The sequence below is a fragment of the Rhinichthys klamathensis genome, unplaced genomic scaffold (assembly GCF_029890125.1).
Source record: "Rhinichthys klamathensis goyatoka isolate OS25496 unplaced genomic scaffold, OSU_Roscu_1.1 h1tg000242l_1, whole genome shotgun sequence".
Classification (NCBI taxonomy): domain Eukaryota; kingdom Metazoa; phylum Chordata; class Actinopteri; order Cypriniformes; family Leuciscidae; genus Rhinichthys; species Rhinichthys klamathensis.
The window spans coordinates 248,477-267,735 of NW_026606764.1; the positions used below are offsets into that span (position 1 = coordinate 248,477).

At 38.5% G+C, this 19,259-nt stretch overlaps 1 protein-coding gene across 2 annotated transcripts in view; it reads right to left on the reverse strand.

Moving 5' to 3' along the window:
• si (sucrase-isomaltase (alpha-glucosidase)) overlaps window positions 1-19,259 on the reverse strand; it is a 64,655-nt gene that overhangs the window by 10,925 nt on the left and 34,471 nt on the right. For both annotated transcript variants that reach the window (XM_056265944.1, XM_056265943.1), the window contains exons 29-40: window positions 17,041-17,137; window positions 14,665-14,777; window positions 14,249-14,374; window positions 12,349-12,480; window positions 12,028-12,144; window positions 11,259-11,321; window positions 10,635-10,751; window positions 10,148-10,238; window positions 9,886-10,024; window positions 9,625-9,758; window positions 9,270-9,304; window positions 8,914-9,030 (exon numbers count right to left, since the gene is read on the reverse strand). In XM_056265944.1, the coding sequence (XP_056121919.1) occupies window positions 8,914-9,030; window positions 9,270-9,304; window positions 9,625-9,758; window positions 9,886-10,024; window positions 10,148-10,238; window positions 10,635-10,751; window positions 11,259-11,321; window positions 12,028-12,144; window positions 12,349-12,480; window positions 14,249-14,374; window positions 14,665-14,777; window positions 17,041-17,137 (1,281 nt within the window). The remainder of the gene's footprint in view (window positions 1-8,913; window positions 9,031-9,269; window positions 9,305-9,624; window positions 9,759-9,885; window positions 10,025-10,147; window positions 10,239-10,634; window positions 10,752-11,258; window positions 11,322-12,027; window positions 12,145-12,348; window positions 12,481-14,248; window positions 14,375-14,664; window positions 14,778-17,040; window positions 17,138-19,259) is intronic.

Genomic DNA, 19,259 nt, shown 5'->3' on the forward strand with positions numbered 1-19,259 from the left:
TAGGCTAATCCATATGAAAACGAGAGGTACAGAGGATCTACTCAAACATGCGCTTCCCAATGAGAAAATGACAAGACATGGGTGAAAATCTCGCTCTAATTAAATGTAGGCTAAATCGCCCTGAATTAAAATGTAAAAACATAATAATGTATTTGTCGAAATGTTGCGATATTGTTTCATTTAAGTTCATAATTATTCTATAAATGTTATTTAATTTAGCAGCATTACCACGAAGCACCGTGTTTCGATATTTATTTGAATAATACAAAATAAAATAAAAACTTAATTCACAAATTGCATGCCTGGTTGTAAGGATCCAAAGATCCCTGTAGACTTTAATATTAAGTGACAACAAATTCACAAGCGTTTTTTCAGATTATATTTAGTTTTGCTTGGAAAAAGCTGCCCCAAACCAGTTTTATTTCATCAATTATTGAAATAATGAAATATTTAGTAATAAACTTTTATGACAGAAATATCACTAGGCTACATGTAACTTAAATCATTTAATTCCTTCATTATCAACACTGTCTAGAATGGCGATTTAAGTGTGAATTGCGACTTCTCTTTGTGTTAAGTCAGCCTCAGACTCCGATAGCCTGTGGGGGGTTGGAGGGACAGTTGCTGGACAAAGGTGTTAATGTTCCTCTTTCATATGGAGAGTGTCGGATAGCCAGCCTGATGAGCAGGCAAAATTATTGTAAGGATAAATCTGTGTCCAAATGTAGGCCCCATATCTTATTAAATTATAAATATTGTAGTTTATTAATTGTAGCCTATTTAAAGTTTTTTTTTCACACAAAATTTCAATTGAAGTTATTGTAAGGTGAATTCAACAAGGCATGCTGTGTCTTTGAAGCAACAATTAAAGGTTAAATAATTTTTTCGTGATTTGTATGGCTGACACGCAGCGACATATACAGTATTATCAGCTGTATGATGTGTTTTTACCCTGAAATGATTAATTTCGAGAGAGAGACCCGCGCGCGCAGCGAGGGAGACTAAATAAACTTGTTAAAAAGAGATCCAGCGCGAGAGAGGCAAAGAGAAACGCATGTTTTTAATTTAATTATGTTTCTTTGGACAATTTTCGTTTTGTAGGCCTACTGTTTTAATTGTTTAATTTAGCTGTAATTTCTTTGGCAATACAAATTTAAAATGTCGCAAGAATAAGATTAGCCTAGTGTTTCTTATTTTGCATCGCAAAAGAAATAAACTCTAAACAAGATGCAACCCTGTTTTAAATTAAACAATTTAAACCTTGAAATGTTCGAACTTGGTTTCAAACTTAAGTAATTTTAGTGTTCTTTTACATTACACAATAATTTAGCAGACTAAAGACGAGCTTCTTCATTTTCATTTTCTGATCGGCTGACAATCTTCATCAGTTTTTGTCGTTTGTGCAGCGGCTGCGGTTCTACAGGAATGTAGCAAATTTATGTTGTAATGATAATCAAACAAAACTCTTGACTTTAAATAAGTAAACAGATATAAACAGTTACCTATTTAAGCATCAAGGTGGGAAAATATAAACGTAGGACAACATCGGTTAACAACATCTATGCTACATTGAGATTCGATCTCGGGTCTGTTGAAGCTCCTCGAAGCTCGTGTCGTTGCGTTGATCACTGAGCTATCGTCTGTACGCTGTTAAAGTTGTAAAGCCTCGTTCATGTAGCCTAAATGTTTTTATTGCAATGTTTTATGTTGAAATGTTTTCATTATTTATTCAATTACATTTCAGTAGCCTAATTTCAGTATTGTGATTATGAATTATTTTAACTACGTTTCACTTGTTGAATTCTTCTGCTACCAGCTTTCAATCGCTCTGAATCAGCGCGGTGCGGCAGCAGATTACGCATTAGAGAGAATAAACCGGAATAAACGAACACTTTTCAGAGTCTATGATTGTAGCGCCTCTTAGCGGTAAAAGGCAGCAAATACACCACACATTTTACCGCCGCGGTGGAACAGCTGATGTGGGCGTTGTCATGGCTTGCCTCGACATTTGCGTTTGAATAGCGCGCGTCGTCCGTGGGCGTGTCAGATTAACGCGTAATGAAGTGTAATGAGCTGGGGGAAAAAATACTGACAGCACTCTCTTTTCATACAGATTGCATAAACTGAGAATATTTGTTTTTTATATAAATTACTTCATTTAAAAGAAGAGAATTCAAGCTTCATAAAGAAAAACCTCTCGTGCCTGTGTGACAAGTAATCGCGGAGTTACAGTTAATCTTAGGACGCGTTTCAGAATGGACTTCACTGACAGAGAGAACGCAAAACTCGCATCATGTTTGTTTTTCTTTATTTGGTGAAAAGCACAACACTTTGTTTTTATTGTGAGTATCCACAAAAAAAATAGAAACTTAACAGGATCTAATGATGTACAACACTTATATGTAAGATCAAAATTAACAGAGTAATTTGAGTCTCTTTTGCACTGATAAGGAAAAAAGTGAGCTGGTATCGCCGGCGAGACCGCCGACCCCAGAGAGTTTAATCAGCTTTCAAGAGTACACAACCATACAGATGAGCTTAGACACAGACTTAAAGGGCCCTATCATACATTTGGTGCAATTCGGCGCCAGGCGAGACGCAAGTGTTTTTTGCTAGTTTCAGCCCGACACAGTTATCATTTTCACGTCCTGCGCCACGTTGTTTAAATAGAAAATGCATTTGTTCCTATTTATGGGCCCATGGGCTGCTGGTCTGAAAGCGAGGTGTTCAGGCGCATTGTTGGCGCATTGCTATTTTGAGGCAACTGAAATAGACTGCGCCATTGGCCAACAAAAACCTGCTCTAAAGTCAATGGCACAGTATTTTGTATTTAAAGGGCGCATTAGTATGAGCCTATAGGCGGGTGCACAACGCGTGTACACTCTGCTTATTACACACACAGGGACGTGCAGCAGCACACAAACATGCCAAATACTAAAAATAAAAGGAATACAATGTAAAAGATTATTATTGTGTACATAAAGATATGGAGAAATCCAGCTTGTCCCGTAGATGGTCTGCTTGCGTGCACGCACGAGCAGATCTGTTTGCGCTCTGGAGAAGTGTTCAGTTTTTCCGCTTGCAAATTCCGCCATGTAAATAGAGAATCCGCCATGGCGTGAGCGCAACTGGCTTTTAAAAGGAATGGTGGATGAGACTGATTGGTTTATTGCATGTTACGCCCAAAACTAACCCATTACTCATTAAGAGAATAGGGACAACCCTTCTAGACCACCCTTACCAAACATTTCCCGTCGTTAAACAAGCAAAGGTGGATTCGGAAATGCACTTGTGCCGTGCGCTTTAGACCATGCGCTTAGATCATTAAATAGGGCCCAAAGTTTCTAAAACTCCCTTTTTTTTATTTCATTAAGTGTCTCTGTATCTTATTCAATATCCAACATGTCTTTCTCTCTATCACTTTGTAATTCAGGCCACCTTGACGCCCTCCATCCTTTGCCATTTGTCTCTGGATGACCTTCCATTTGCCTCCGTAGCCACATTAAAGCTAATGACATCTTGGAGGGGTAATTACGGCACCAAGGGGACGTGCAGGGATAAACACGTCCGGTCACAGGGGTAGAGGCGAGCTGAGGATAGTCTCTTATTGGAACTGTCATTGAGACACGCAGAGGGCACATCCACACCGGTGCAAGTGAATGACTCGGCAGTATAAAATCGGAAAAAAATATGCAGACATACTGTCTTGCAAGTGCTGCTGTGCACTTTTGTTTTAATAAAGCCCTCTAAATTCCCTGGTCACTGTCAGAGCTCGTCTAAAACTGGAATTAATACACATCATGCCATTTTAAAAGCGTTTTTTTGTTAGCATTTTTCTTTTGTGTTTTTTATTTTTCATTCTCCAGCCAAAATCCCAAAAGACTATACACATAGATTATTGCACAAATGCTTTTATTTTTCGTATGCCTTTGCGTCATTTTTACTGTGTGATGGATTTAGATAGTAAACAACCTTACTTCCCCTTTTAGGCCTAACATTCTAACACTTTGAAACACAATGTGCTAAAACGTTCTGTTCTTTGTGTCCTTATTTTGTCCATGGAAAATTCTGAAGTGCTGACCATGACAATATAAAAAAATATACTGACTGCATTGTGTCATGACATATTGAGTAATCAAATTAACTTCTATATTTTTCTAATGATTTGAGATCTAAGTTTGCTTCTACCTAGTAACAGAAGGGTTTGCATATGAAGAACCAATCAAATTGTATGGAAAGTATGTAATGTTTAATGTAATTTTTGTCATGCTCCTATTCTATAAAAAATGTTGTATTCCTATTGCTGGTTGGATTCTCTGAGGAATGCTCGAGATCCTCCGGCCGTGATTAAAGCATATTCGAAGGCATTGTCTGAAGTCTGTCGGTTATTATTGCTGCGCAGCAAGTTGGAGCAAGTTAGTTAGGGGAACAAGTTAAGGAATGCGAACTCGGCCGATGTCGACTGTAGGTCGGCCGAGTATAAATATTATTGAATGGGGACATCGACTGTAGACGTTCGGGGACGTCGATTGTAGACGAGACCCAGAGAAACTAAGGTCGACTGTAGACGTTCGGGGACTTCGATTGTAGACGAGACCCAGAGAAACTAAGGTCGACTGTAGACGTTCGGGGACGTCGATTGTAGACGAGACCCAGAGAAACTAAGGTCGACTGTAGACGTTCGGGGACTTCGATTGTAGACGAGACCCAGATAAACTAACGTCGACTGTAGACGTTCGGGGACGTCGATTGTAGACGAGACCCAGAGAAACTAAGGTCGACTGTAGACGTTCGGGGACATCGATTGTAGACGAGACCCAGAGAAACTAAGGTCGACTGTAGACGTTCGGGGACGTCGATTGTAGACGAGACCCAGAGAAACTAAGGTCGACTGTAGACGTTCGGGGACATCGATTGTAGACGAGACCCAGATAAACTAACGTCGACTGTAGACGTTCGGGGACGTCGATTGTAGACGAGACCCAGAGAAACTAAGGTCGACTGTAGACGTTCGGGGACTTCGATTGTAGACGAGACCCAGAGAAACTAAGGTCGACTGTAGACGTTCGGGGACGTCGATTGTAGACGAGACCCAGAGAAACTAAGGTCGACTGTAGACGTTCGGGGACATCGATTGTAGACGAGACCCAGAGAAACTAACGTCGACTGTAGACGTTCGGGGACGTCGATTGTAGACGAGACCCAGATAAACTAACGTCGACTGTAGACGTTCGGGGACATCGATTGTAGACGAGACCCAGATAAACTAACGTCGACTGTAGACGTTCGGGGACGTCGATTGTAGACGAGACCCAGAGAAACTAACGTCGACTGTAGACGTTCGGGGACGTCGATTGTAGACGAGACCCAGAGAAACTAAGGTCGACTGTAGACGTATGGGGACGTCGATTGTAGACGAGACCCAATCGGGTCTCGTCTACAATCGACGAGTTTCAATAGGCGTTCGTAGATTGACTGGTAAAGACTGTATTTCAAAGATGGCTTCTGCCTGTATACGCGAAGTTGACTGTATGTTTAAAATATCTTCTTATTAAACTGTCTGGACACTGACAAAGTTCTCAATGCTTCGGTTTGAAGGTAGGGACCCTCATTATGCTACCGTGCTAGTGTGGGGCTATTTTCAGCCTTTTTAGTGGTATTAACAAGCGATTTTTATTTGTCATTACACTATGCCCAATCTACTAGCGTTATACTAGCTTTATAGGCTAAACTGTTTGTAGAGATAAAACTATTTACATTCGATAATCATGAAAACAAATCTCAGATAACGGTTGACTAGGTAACAATGTGTAATTAGACCAAAGGTTCATTTTGCGCCGGAGTTCTCCTTTAAGATCACAAGGAAGATAATGTTTTTCCAAAACGTCTTGCAATCCTGACCGGCATCTACGGTATATGGTTTAGTTACTGGAGTAACCTTTTGTTTGTGTCTCTCTCATATTTACTACTACATTACATGCATGAAACGCTGGACAGGGCTAAAGAGGTAAGGATGTATAAGTAGTTGTTGGTCTTTCATCGTACTATGACATCATAATGAGACAAAATCTGAAACGAGTCATTTTGGCAGCTTGGTTTCAATAAAAGCTATTTTTGGACTAGCGATAGTGAAAACATAGGGAGAGATAGCAAACGCTATGTCTCCAACTCCCCAATTTATATCATAATTTTGAACAAATCCTGAAGGATTCTAACCTGAATTCATATATGATTCCAACATAACACAAAACAAAAACTTTGTTTGATAGCACAAGAAATGTAAAGAAAATACTTTTTAGATTTTAAAAATCCCACAGCTTCCCTACAGATTTCCATTAGTAGCAGATTTCAGTAGCAAGACATTATTCCAATAATATAAATAATTTTCTGGTTAATAAAAATCGATATATAAAATCGAAATACAATATATATAACTTAAAATATAATATACAAAATATAACAATAATAAAAAAAAAAAAACTACTTTCAACTTTCTACAGAACTCTCTAAAAATCAAATAAGAATAAAAATAAGATCCACAGGAGTTTTCTATTTTTCTGATTCCCATTAGGATTACATTTACATGTATTCATTTTGACAGACCATTTGTGTCCCATGTCCTACCACCTGAGCTACAGGATCCTTTAAGGCATTATGTGCACAATCCTTTAGGATTTTTAGACTACAATTCCACTCCAAACCCTATTTCTATTTGTACGTCCTTTGTTTAATCACCCATTAGCAAAGCCATTTTTAAATGATTGAAGCCTAGAAGGGCTCTGGATAACTTTGAGCATTTAATTATACCCCCCAAATGTAGCTGTTAGCAACAAAGCTGCCACGTCCTCTCACTGAAGAATTTTCCCCTACGCCATATCGATCCCACTCACTCCCCAGGCTTATTGGATTTTTGTGACAGGTCCCAGCACTTGCAAAGGTCACATTTTAAACAAGTACCAGAGTGAATACCTGACAGCCCACCTGTCTACGGGTCTCAGATATTAGTCAGCAGCCTGTGCAGGGGGCCCTTTTCAAGTGCCACCGTGTGTTTTGAGGCTTCGTGATGGACTACTGTCTGTCTCAGGGATTCAGAGATCATTTTCATACGTCCTCAGGGTGCCACACAGACAAAAGTTCATCGTCATGTAGCAAGTTGTCATGGCTGTCCGTACAGTAATATTATCTTGTTTCACCCTCTATTTTGATGCCTGTCACTCAATGTCAGTGATTATCAGGATTAACACCATATAAATCTCAATTAAGGGTCCGTTTCACGCTGTCTGCTGAACAATGGTCCCAAACGTCCATTGCCACGTCCATCAATTTTCTGTCAGACCAAATTTCTAGATGTGCACGAATAATCAAAATAAAACCAAAATCGGGATTGTTGATGGTTAATGACAATTAACAAATAGTAAAGGCTGCAATTTAATTAAATAAGTATATAGATTATTTAAAGTTTGAAAATTAAGTTACGAAGACAGCCATAAATATTAGTATTATAGTTAGTATAGTAAAAGTACACAATAAAAGTATTATTATTATTATTATTTCTCTTACGTAATCGTTCTTCACAGTGAAATATTACAATAGTAGCATTTCTTATTTTGTTTAATATAATAATAATATTAAAGCTGCAGTCCGTAGCTTTTTTGGGTTAAAAATTATCCAAAATACATATTTGAGAAAATGCATAACCAGCCAGTGTTCAAAACTATCTCCTTGCCTTAGCTCGATTCAAAGCGGTAAGCTTGTAATAATGTTTTTAAATCCAGTGGTACTGGTGGATTTCCGCGGGAGATTCGAGCATGTCTTTGCGTCATTACGTCACATCTGTACACATAAAGAAGGAGTCTCGGCTAGTAGGCTATATTGCGTGTGAGGATGTTGGAGGTGGAGATTTATAGCCTTTTCTCACAGCACTTGATATAATTAAACTTATCAATTTGATGGCGGATTCAGAAAGGTTAAAAAGACAATCACCAGTGACAACAGATTCACCCGCTGTAAAATGCAAAAGACTTCGTTCGGACTTTGGAGTGGCTACAGAAAAAAAGAGACTGCAACCGGCCCCATGCGAAAACAAGGATACTATCGGAAGGACGTCACGCAATGCTGACGTTGTTAACATTAACAATTTGAGAACAAAGTAAATTTGCACGGTTTTGCGTGATATGATAAGAGATTGTTAGATTTAATCAGCGCGATTTACTGCCAGAATGTCAGAACCAGAACAAAAGTGGATGTTACTTACTTGTTCAGATGACATTTTCCGGTGAAAATTCTTATGTTGGTCATACTTCCAAAAAGAATAATCTGTGATTCTGAATGCCAGTATCCACACCACGCGGTGACTGACAGCTGCACACTCTCCTCAAACATTGTGTCATCCGCGCTGTGCCGTGTCGAGGGTTTTGAAGTACAACTCACGTTAAGTTGATAATTCCGCGAATGACTACAATTGCAGTTTTCGAACAGAGATGGCGACAAAGAGGAAAAACTGCGGACTGCAGATTTAAATAATATTAATACATATTTTATTTTATTTATTTCATTATTTTATTGTCATATTTATATATAATCACAATTATTTTGGCCAAAATGTGAAGCCCTGCAAACAAGCACAGCAAACCTTGGAGTTTTTTGGATTTTTAAACTGCAATTTTGTATCATAAAAATCACAACGATATTTTCCCCGAAACTGTGCAGCCTTACAAATATTTGTCCAATGTTCAGATCCCATTCCCATGTTCAGATCCAACGTTATTATAACGTGATGTTAAACATGCGTTTTCAAAAGGAAAAAGAGGTCTGAAACAATTTGACTGAGTAAACTCATACTAACCTCGTATCAAAGCTTAGAATAAGATATTTGCTTTGGTTAACAAAGCAAGGTGCTGTGTGTGTCCTTACTGGCATGTTAATGGTGTTGTGGTTTCTGGAGAATGGGTAGAAAGCTCCAAGCTGCATCCAACGCAAGCACATCTCGTATTCGGCAGGGTTAAAGAAGCCACAGATATCAGCACCGGTCTGGAACACAACCGGAAAGTGAGAACGAGAAGGGAAAAGAGACGGTAAGAGAGAGTAACACAACTATAGATCTCTGTAAAAACAGGGCCAACTCCAAAACATTAATAAACTCAGAGTCAGTGTAATGGCTGCATGCTAGTGTAATGCACCTAAAATAACTAAAACATTGTTTGATAGGAAATAAAGCACAAATGAAAAATCAATAGCAAGTGCTGCGGTAGGACGAGAGAGGCACTTACGTAAGAGATGCCAAATATGCTGAACTCCATCATGCCTGAAAGACAGAAAGAAAGAGAGAATGGGAGGATGGTTTTCAGTTTCAGTACAGAAGACCTTGTTCAACACTTCCTTCCAACAAAAAACATTGGAGGTTTAATGGAGACAAAATAGATGTTTATATATTAAAATGTCATTTATTCCTGTGATGGCAAAGCTGAATTTTCAGCATCATCACTCCAGTCTTCCTTATTACTGAAATCATTGTGATGCTTAAGTTTTTTGTAGAAACTGTGATACTTTCTCTGGATTCTTTGTTAATTAAAAAGTTTAATAGAACAGCATTTTCCCAAGAACCACAAATAAATAAACTCATACCAATGATGGACTTCAGAAGCTGGTCCCAGGCAGAGTAGTTGTCTCCCAGCCAATGTCCTGCCCACCGACCACTAGATGGGTACGTTGAACGGGTAACTATGACACCTCTCTTGCCAGTGGTATTAAGCAAAGCTCTGTTACATACACAAACACACACACACACACACACACACACACACACACACAGAGAGAAGTTAAAACTCATTCCAGAACAACCAAGAAATAAATACATTAGTGAATATGGATGAACAGAAAACTCACTTATAAGTGGGTTCCGTGTGAGACCAGCCGTACAAGTTGTGGACATCATAATGTTTGACACGTTTGCCATCAGCAAGGATCTGCTCGCTGTTCATGCATAAAGTCTTATGGTTCAGACCCATATGCATGGACTCCAGTGCTGGGAATAAGTATTGATATGAGCAGATTCATTTCAGATGCACAGTGCTAAATACATGTGTTGACCATCTGTGTTGTAAAATCTCTCTAGTATACATGTCGGGGCGCACACATTGGAACTTACGGGGCATATATGGAGGATTTTCTAAATTGGGATGCCCTAGACATTTTCCTCCAACGGTGCCATGCACAAAACTGGCTGGCTCATTCATGTCCTTCAGAAAGGAAATGACAATGACAATGAAGGCAAAGGATTAAAACATTGAGTATATGCATATGTACATAGACAGTGGGTGTGGCTATGCTAAACCTACACTCATTGCATGCTTACCATGACTTTCTCAAATAGGACTTTTTTTTTTTCGGAATCAACACCCTTGTTTCAACAACATTCTTAAAAAATTTAATATTTCACATTTGATTTTACAGGTATTGAATTGTTATGGTTAGGGTTATGTTGCTTCAAGAGCAACAAATGTTGTTGTGTAATGGTTCTATATGCATGGACAGTGAACACAGATGTCCTCAAAGAACGTCTTGCTCAATTGTAATTATTGAAATTGCTTTACTTTGCATTCCAACATTAAATATGAAAATGACAAAGCACTCACAATCCAAAGTCCGTCAAACTTCATGATGTTGTTGTAAAAGTCTTTAATCTGATTCTGCCACCACTGTGATGTGCTGTTCTTGAAGAAATCAGGGAATGCCACGAAAGATCTGAATAGCTGAAAGTTGATGAAATGAAAAAGACATTTGAATAACGGTGCTTTAACTATTACTACACTTGGGCAAAGTGATTTAACCATTGCTATGGTCTGTGCTTCAGTAATTGGATATTACAGTAGTGCAACTAAAAAATGCTAATTTGTTTAAATAATGTGCTGATTCACTTTTATAGCAGTGGGTCTGCTATGTTCTGAATCTGATGACTTGACTTTCTGTGACTTGTTTACTACATGCTGATTGGCTGATATACTAGTGGGTGATATAAAATCATACTAGTAGAATGGTACAATGTGCTCATTGGCAGATAATGTGTCTTCTACATGCCGATTGGCTGATAGTATTCTAAGATGTCACACTCATCTCTCTTGACTGCATTTGCAATTATAGTCCATTGTACTGATGATTTCAGCATGAATAGAGTTGCATATGCGGGAACAAGAGAAAAATATGTCTGATTCTCTGATTAAAGGGAGAAAGGGAGAAAGGGAGGAGGGAGGGGCACATACCTCTACTTGAGTATCCCAGTCCAAAGAATTGTCCACAGTGACATTGGGATAGTCAGGCCACACCTATAACAGACACAAACAGCTAAAATCTGTGTTTCAGGTTAGTCTAAACTAGAAGGATCATACCTTATTGCAGTACATGGCCCCATCATACTAGATCATCATACTATGTCTTCAAAGAAATCAATATTTCTTGGGAATATGGTTTTATTCTGTGATTAAGTTATACTTTTTTTCCTGAAATGTCTTCATTATCACTTTTTTTTTTTTCCTGAGAGTTCAGCAACTCTGAAATCCTAATTCTTCCAGCAACACTTGAAAATAATCAACAGAATTCTGCTTCAGTCAACGCCATTTTGGAGATGACATTGATTAAAATATATCACTGATGTAGGGGGTTCATTAATTTGAGGTGTTATTCCAGTGGTTATTTCCAATTAGGAGTTGGGAAAATTCATGTTTAGTCCTGCGGAATGCAGCATAACAAAACATAATGACATCGTCCTCTAGGAAGTGACATCATTTTTGGAAAGAAAACAACAGCACAAACATCAGTAAGGAATGGCAATGGATTTTAGGAATTTAGTGCTTGTTGTGGTATTATGTGGTTTGTTTCACTCTAAACATCCATCCTGTTTGAGAAAATTGGTACTATCTAAAAATCGTTAGTATGTAAACTAATGGTCAAACTCTTCCTGAGCAATGGCGAACCACGAGGTTTTGACTCAGAATCAATACATTTTCCTCTTCCTCTTTTCGTTTGTCATACCTTGCCCCACACAATGTCACTGCTGAGCTCAGAAGGCCATTTGATGAAAACGTCTTGTTCCATCCCGAGTCGGAACGCAGGGTAGTCTTGCGTCTCATTGGCCGCTATAGCCGGGTCCTGAAGCACACAAACAAATAAAGCGTGTAGTTCTGACAAGGTACAGAATGCATCTCACTGCATGCGCCTGGCCAGAATAAGACCAGACTGGTGTCAAGACTACATCAATCCATATTTATGAACTCTGCTCTCATTACAGTTAAACGTCCATTACCACTTTATGATAACAACTTTGTTTTTCCAGTAATTGAGAACTGCTTGTACCAAAATGAAGATGAAACGCATCCCCTCAGCCCTCATGTTGTCCACCAGAGCAGGCAGTCCATTGAAGTTCTTTTGGTCCAGCGTAAAGTCCATCTGCCTCTCCATGTAGTCAATGTCCGCATATTGCACATCCTTTAAGGGATCAAATGTCAAATATCATGATCATTAAACCTGAATATGAAGTTCCAAGTTAATTATTGAACAATTTAGTGCAAAAATAGCAATGCTTTGGTTTGAAACATGAAACTTTACTGCAAATGCAGGCGGTGTGATGGTATGCAGATGATAGGTGGTTACTTAATGAAGTTCCAAACATAGGTTCGGGAGAAGCCTAAACATTCAGTCCTGTCAATCATCATTATGAGCGTATATAAGAAGCAGTCTTGCACCATCCCAGCGACAATTCTTCCGACATCGCTCCTCCTCCCCATCTCCTCCTTTATTTCTCTTATTCTTCCTCTGCGCAGTACTGTTATAGTGGGGGTTTAGCTTAGAGCTCGAGCCGAGCCTCAGATTCGAGCCTCCATCAAGGACAGCAAGCCAAGTTTGTTTACCATTAACTATTAAGACTGAACGGGCAGGCGAACTCGTGAACTGGCCCATGTCAAAAGTCTATTGGAAATTTTCACAATTTAATCATATGCCTTGCAAAAATTGCCTCGTAGAAGCAACAGCAGACTTCTAAACAAGCCAAACATTTGAAGTATTATTCATTATCAGTAACACAAATGGAGCAGGAAAAGCTACATGATGAACTTTAATACATGGTGTTAGTCGTTCATTCAAATCCTACTAGTGATGCTTGTCTTAGAAATAACTGCCAATAAATGAGTCACTAACTCACTCCTGGTACCACTTTAAGGGCCAGATTTACTAAATGGGGCAAATTAGTGTCAGAGCGCAATTCCACAAATGTGTCGATGGGAGTGGCAAGTTTTGCGTGTGATCTACTGCTGACACACAAATTAAAGAACTCAGTCAAATCATTTACATAACGACCAACGCAATCTACCAAGAGCAGCACAAATTAGCGTTGAGACCACGGATAACGCTGGTGAAAATGCGGACTGTGAAATACTAGCAAAAGAAGCCACAGAATGTTGAAAAGAGCCAGAGGTAAAAAAAAAAAAAAATGAAGCGTTGCAAGAAGTTTTGATGCACCAGGTATTGCGTGACTCCTTGTAGTTGAGGGTTCCAAGTCGTATTTTATTTCCTGGAGCAAATTAAAAATAACATGGCTTGGCAAACGATATGTTCGGATTACGTCTTCTTCTGGCCTACCAGAGAAAGAAATTAATACGAGTGGAAATTATTTTATAATTTCTACCACGCGCTCTCTGTTCTCTGCGGTGTCTCCTCTTAGCAGCAACAATTGCAGCCATGTCGCAAAATGGGTTAAGACATGTTTTTTTGAGGTGTTAAATAATGGCGCAAATACCAGTAAATTGACTAGCGCAAACATTAGTAAATCACGTTGCATTTAAATACTCTCCACCCATAAATTTTGCATCTAAACGGGAAACTCCTACAAATGCATATGCAAAAAGGTCAGCCTCAAAAACAACTCAGTCAACACCTTTTCAGTGCTAATTTTGCCCTGGATGTCTTTTGTAAATACGGACAGTCGTTTTTTTTAATGCCAAAAGAGGGTTTGTGCTGGCGCAAGCTGTAATTCTGGCCCTTAGTCTTAATACGGTCACAGATTACTATGTGTTGTCATTCAAGTTGCACATTACAGCCAAATAACTGGTTGAGATATTTACAGCAAGAAACGTAATATTCCTGAAGTTCTAATGAAAGTTCTGAAGGTCGGCGAGAGTTACATAACCGTGCTTATTGTTGCGTTCAGGGGGATAAATCAAAGACACACATGCACACACTAAAAGATGAGATTGCTTACATAAGGAATTGCAGCAGCTTTCATGTCGTTGTAAAGATCTGCGATCTCCTTATCATTGGCGTAGCCGTAGCGACAAAGCTGGAATCCAAGCGACCAATAGGCTGGAAGAACCGGGCGGCCAATCATCTGTCAGACAAAATGCACAAAACGAGAGAAAAATGTTTTACATTTTATGCAAATACATTTTAGAACATAAAAATTCAAGTGGCTTAAGATAATCTAATGGCCCCTTCTGTCTATGTGACAAGCAAGCTTCTTTTAGATAAATATTTATGTATTTCATTTATGCATGTGAGTTTTTTGGATGTTATTTTGTGTGTGTGTTTAGATTGAGTACACTGTGGGCAATGAGGCATAGAGACTCCAGCTGCTAAACCTCATAAAGCCAGGAATAACACACACACACACACACACACCTCAGTGTACTGCTGAACCACATCTTCTGGAGTAGGTCCTATCACCATGTAGAAGTCCAAGATACCTCCAATGGTGCGGTAGGTCAGAGCTGGAGTAGACTGGAAGGTCACATCTAAGAGCAAAACAAGCAACAACAAAAAAAGAAGAGAGATTACATCATCCTTGTGACTCAATGTGTCGCCTCATCTCATTTTTTACCCACCTACACTTGCAATCTCTTAACGGCAATAGTTGGTGGATTCCTTCTAACAATATTATACCAGAGCAATCACAGTAAATCACAGAGCACATTGAACACAGTATATGATGATGTTTTGTTGTTTTAAAGGCATAGTTCAGCCAAAAAAATAAATAAAAATATGTGATCACTCACCCTCAAGTTGTTCCAAACCTGTATTAATTTATGTCTTTTCCTGAACACAAAGGAAGATATTTAGAATAATATGGGTAACCAAACAGTTGATGGGCCCCATTGACATCCATAGTATGTTTTCTTCCATACTATGAAAGTCAATGGGTTCCATTAGCTGTTTGGTTACCCATATTTTTAAAAATATCTTATTTTGTGTTCAGCAGAAGACAGAAATTCATACAGGTTTGGAACAACTTGAGGTAGGTGATGACAACATTTTCATTTTTGGGTGAACTATCCATTTAAGTTCTTGTCAATTTGAGTTGATCATTTCACCCCAAAATCATAAATCCAAATTATATTTTGATTAAAGAAAAGGAGTTAAGTTTGTAACAAATTTATCCTGTAATGTGTTACAGGAGAAAATTATTTTTAAATTATTTTCTTTTCTAACCACAAATTAGTTGTAAAGTAACTGGCTGTAAGTTATTCATTTTAAAAGTTGCTTTTGTCATGCACAAGCTGCAAATTGTGACTATACTGGACTGTGATAAACTAAACACTATTGGCTATATTAAAAATATTCAATATGTACATTCCAGACTTCCTTTTCTGGTAAACTTGATTTCACCAAGTACAACATGTTCCTGGATCGACATCTTTTTTGATCCTGGAATAACATTCCAATCAACCAATCAGATTTGAGGGACAACTTTACAGTTCACGTCAAGTTTACTATCCATTTCTGTGTTGTTATGTATGCAGTGAGGAATTAAACATCTGCATTCAAATTAAAGGGCACTTCTCTTGGTAAAGTGAACCGCATCAAAGCTATTATCCTGCTGCGCTTTTCAGGATGCTCATTTACTGCCTGTGTGTGTGCGTTTATGTAAGAATTAAAACGTGTGAGCACTTGTGAGACAGCAGTTGAATGCAGAACACTTTCTGAGAGCACAACTCGGTTAAAAGCCACGCTGTAGCACCACCATTATGTGAAAGCAGCTCAAGAGAAAGATCTGCAATCATCATAACCTTCTCACACAAAAGCTCAACGACAGCCTCTCGCCTCTGATAAATAGCACCTACTCTAATCACGACCTTAAGACCTGCTGACAAACTCCCGTCAGTGTTGGAGCCAGTGGTGAGCGTCAAATTTATTTGCTCCAATACTAAAGATGCAGCTAGTGGCCGACTGGCCAAGTTTAGACTCATAAATAGGCAATAAAAACATTGTTCCCGGACATACAGTAATGCTCTTTACATAAAAATATATTTGAAGGGCACATTCAAATGATGTTTTCTACAATTGCAGTGGTTAATACATTAAAAAAAACTTAATCGTTTCTCTCGATTCATCCCAATGCATTGTGGGATTGTCTTCTCAGTGAGGTATATTACAGCATCATAATACTGCGTCAGATTATTTGAAAGAGATTTCACGAGTTTACATAACACTTAGATTAAAATAGTATATGTATTTGGCGTGCTGTCCGGGGAAGGGCTCCGAGCTCGGAATGTGGCCCGAACCCAGAGTACTCCCCTGTCTCCCTGGCTGGGATCAGAACTAGCCAAGAGTGAGGAGTCAGGGTGGCGGAGGGATGCAGAAAAGACTGTCGAGGAACGGAGGTGAGTCGGCTATCTATATATATGCATTTAAACGTGCTCCTCCTGAACTTTGTTAATAAAACATAATTTAGTACTGGAAGTGTGTCTATAATCCCTTACGTTCTGCACACTAGGTGGAGGAACATAGTTTATATCTTTATCTATCTATCCATCTTTCTAATTTTAATTTGCATCTGAAAAACAAAGCCTATAAACCAATTAGCCTAAATTGGTTTTCTGATCAGACTATAGTCTTGTTTTTGTGCTTTTAAATGGGAACAATTAGTCAAATTTAAACTAGCAAACCATTTTAGGCTTAGCTTAGTCTCAGCCTACAAGCAGAAAAAAAAAAAACACGCAGGTTGTGGCTGGTGGGTCCAAGTGGACACAAATGTTTAGTATATGTGGTTGTACTCACCCATGGCATTGCTGTTGAGCAGGAGGACACCATGTGCATTTTTTGATTTCTCCAGACCCATGTAAAAAGGATGGACACCGTAACTGTTCAGCTTATACTATAGATGAGGAGAAAGAGATTAGAGTTTGTGATGTGATTTCAGTTGTTCTTAGTGTTAAACAGACAATTAAGTGTCAATGAGAGATTTTTATTTGGCTTAAAGGAATGAACCTTGCAAATCCCATCTCTCTGTTTTCATTAACGTAATTGCATCTCTCTCTCTTCCTTCATGTAGCTCTCTCTTTTACTTCCCTTTCTCTGTGTCATGAAGTGAGTCAGAGATTAAGGCTGTTAGTGTGTCCAGTATGGATGAATGACAACCAATAACTGTGTCGTTCTGTAGTGTGGCTTTCCAACACGCTCTACACAGGCAATGAATACAAATAGCCTTTAATGAACAAGCAGCATACTCCTTAGAAAAATACGAGAACCGACAAACACAACTGAAAACACAGGACTATATATACTGTGCAAAGTATACTGCGATCACGCCCTGTCGTTATCACCCTAGGCTTGAGATGACAACACGTGACATTCTATTCTGAGCTGTTCACTTCACATCCTCGGACTGGGAATTATGCATTTCTATGGTGACACTATCAATAGCTAAATTAATCTGCAGTGGTCAAGTAGGAGCTCTCAGAAAAGTCCCAATTTACAAGCTGTAATTATGAGCTGTACAAGACGTGAGCGCATTTTAAACCTCGAAATTACGGTAATTTCAACATGACGTGAACATGCACCGCAAGAACAAAGGAAACCAAACTAGACACAGGTAAAACTAATAAGTAAATATAGAGGACCTAATAATTAACCAATGAAAGAGAACTAATCTGAAGCACAAGAAACATAAACACAGAAACGATCGCTGCATTCAAAATGGAATACTTCCCTACTATATAGGCTAGTATGCGAAAAACATTACGCCAAAATAGTAGAATATACAAATACAAAGAGTTCGAAAAACAGCAGGCGTGAAGTCTCCGGATGACATACTTCTTCTGCCGAGATTCTGAAGTGCACATTCGATGGACACTTTACTATCCCATGAGGCTACAGGAGAGATTTATGAATGGAAGTGAAGCGACGCAACTGGTGCTGGTAGGTCACGTGACGGTATCAACATGGCGGATGTAGTACATCCGAATTTCATTCACACTACCTATATTCATACTATATAGAGCATACTTTTTAAACGGCTGCAAAGTAAACTCAAATTCAAATAAAGCTGGGACCGAGATGGGTTTTGCATATGTTGCCCAGTTGGGTCCCACCTAGTGGCAACTGCAATCCTATATGAAATCCATATGGGCAATTAACATGGGGCCATTATGGAACCCGCAGGCAATCCTATACGAGGCCCAAATTTCAGCCCATTTCATACCCATATGAGTCCCACATACAGACAGTACGTGATTTCGGACACAGCAAATGAGACAACTAAACCAAACATAACCCTGACAATAACAGGGCGGTTAGTAGGCCTCAGCCGAGAGATGGAAAAATGTCACTGCAATGGAGTGAATAATTTGTATGTCACTTTTTAAAACCTACTTATATGAGTCAAATGCAATTCCTTTAAGATCACTCCTGGGAGCAGAGATACTGCTTATCAGAGGGCAGATCCATGTCTTCCATTTAATATAAAATGCAGTCAAAACAGTAATATTGTGAAATATTGTTCAAATAAAAAAAATAAAAAAAATTATATATATATATTCAGAGTCACATGATCCTTCAGAAATCATTCTAATATGCTGATTGCGAAATATACACTGCTGATCAAAAGTTTTAGGGTCAACGATTTCATTCTAATATGCTGATTTGATGTTCACGAAACATTTCTTCTTATTATCAATGTTGAAAACAGATGTGCTGCTTGATTTTTGTGAAAAATTTGATAAGAACAGTGTTAGGCTATTTTAAATAGTAACATTATAAATGTATTTACGGTCACTTTTGATTAATTTAAGGCATCCTTGCAGAATAAAAGTATTTTTAAAGGTTACTATATAGACACATACATATACAAGTAGCTTTGATGATATACATTTTCTTTTGTATTAATTGTATTAGTTTACATTTTCTAAATTAAAGAACAGATATTAATAATAACTTTAATATGAAAAGCAACTAAAATAATAATCTGACATAATCAGTTGTGCAAACAGACAACTAAT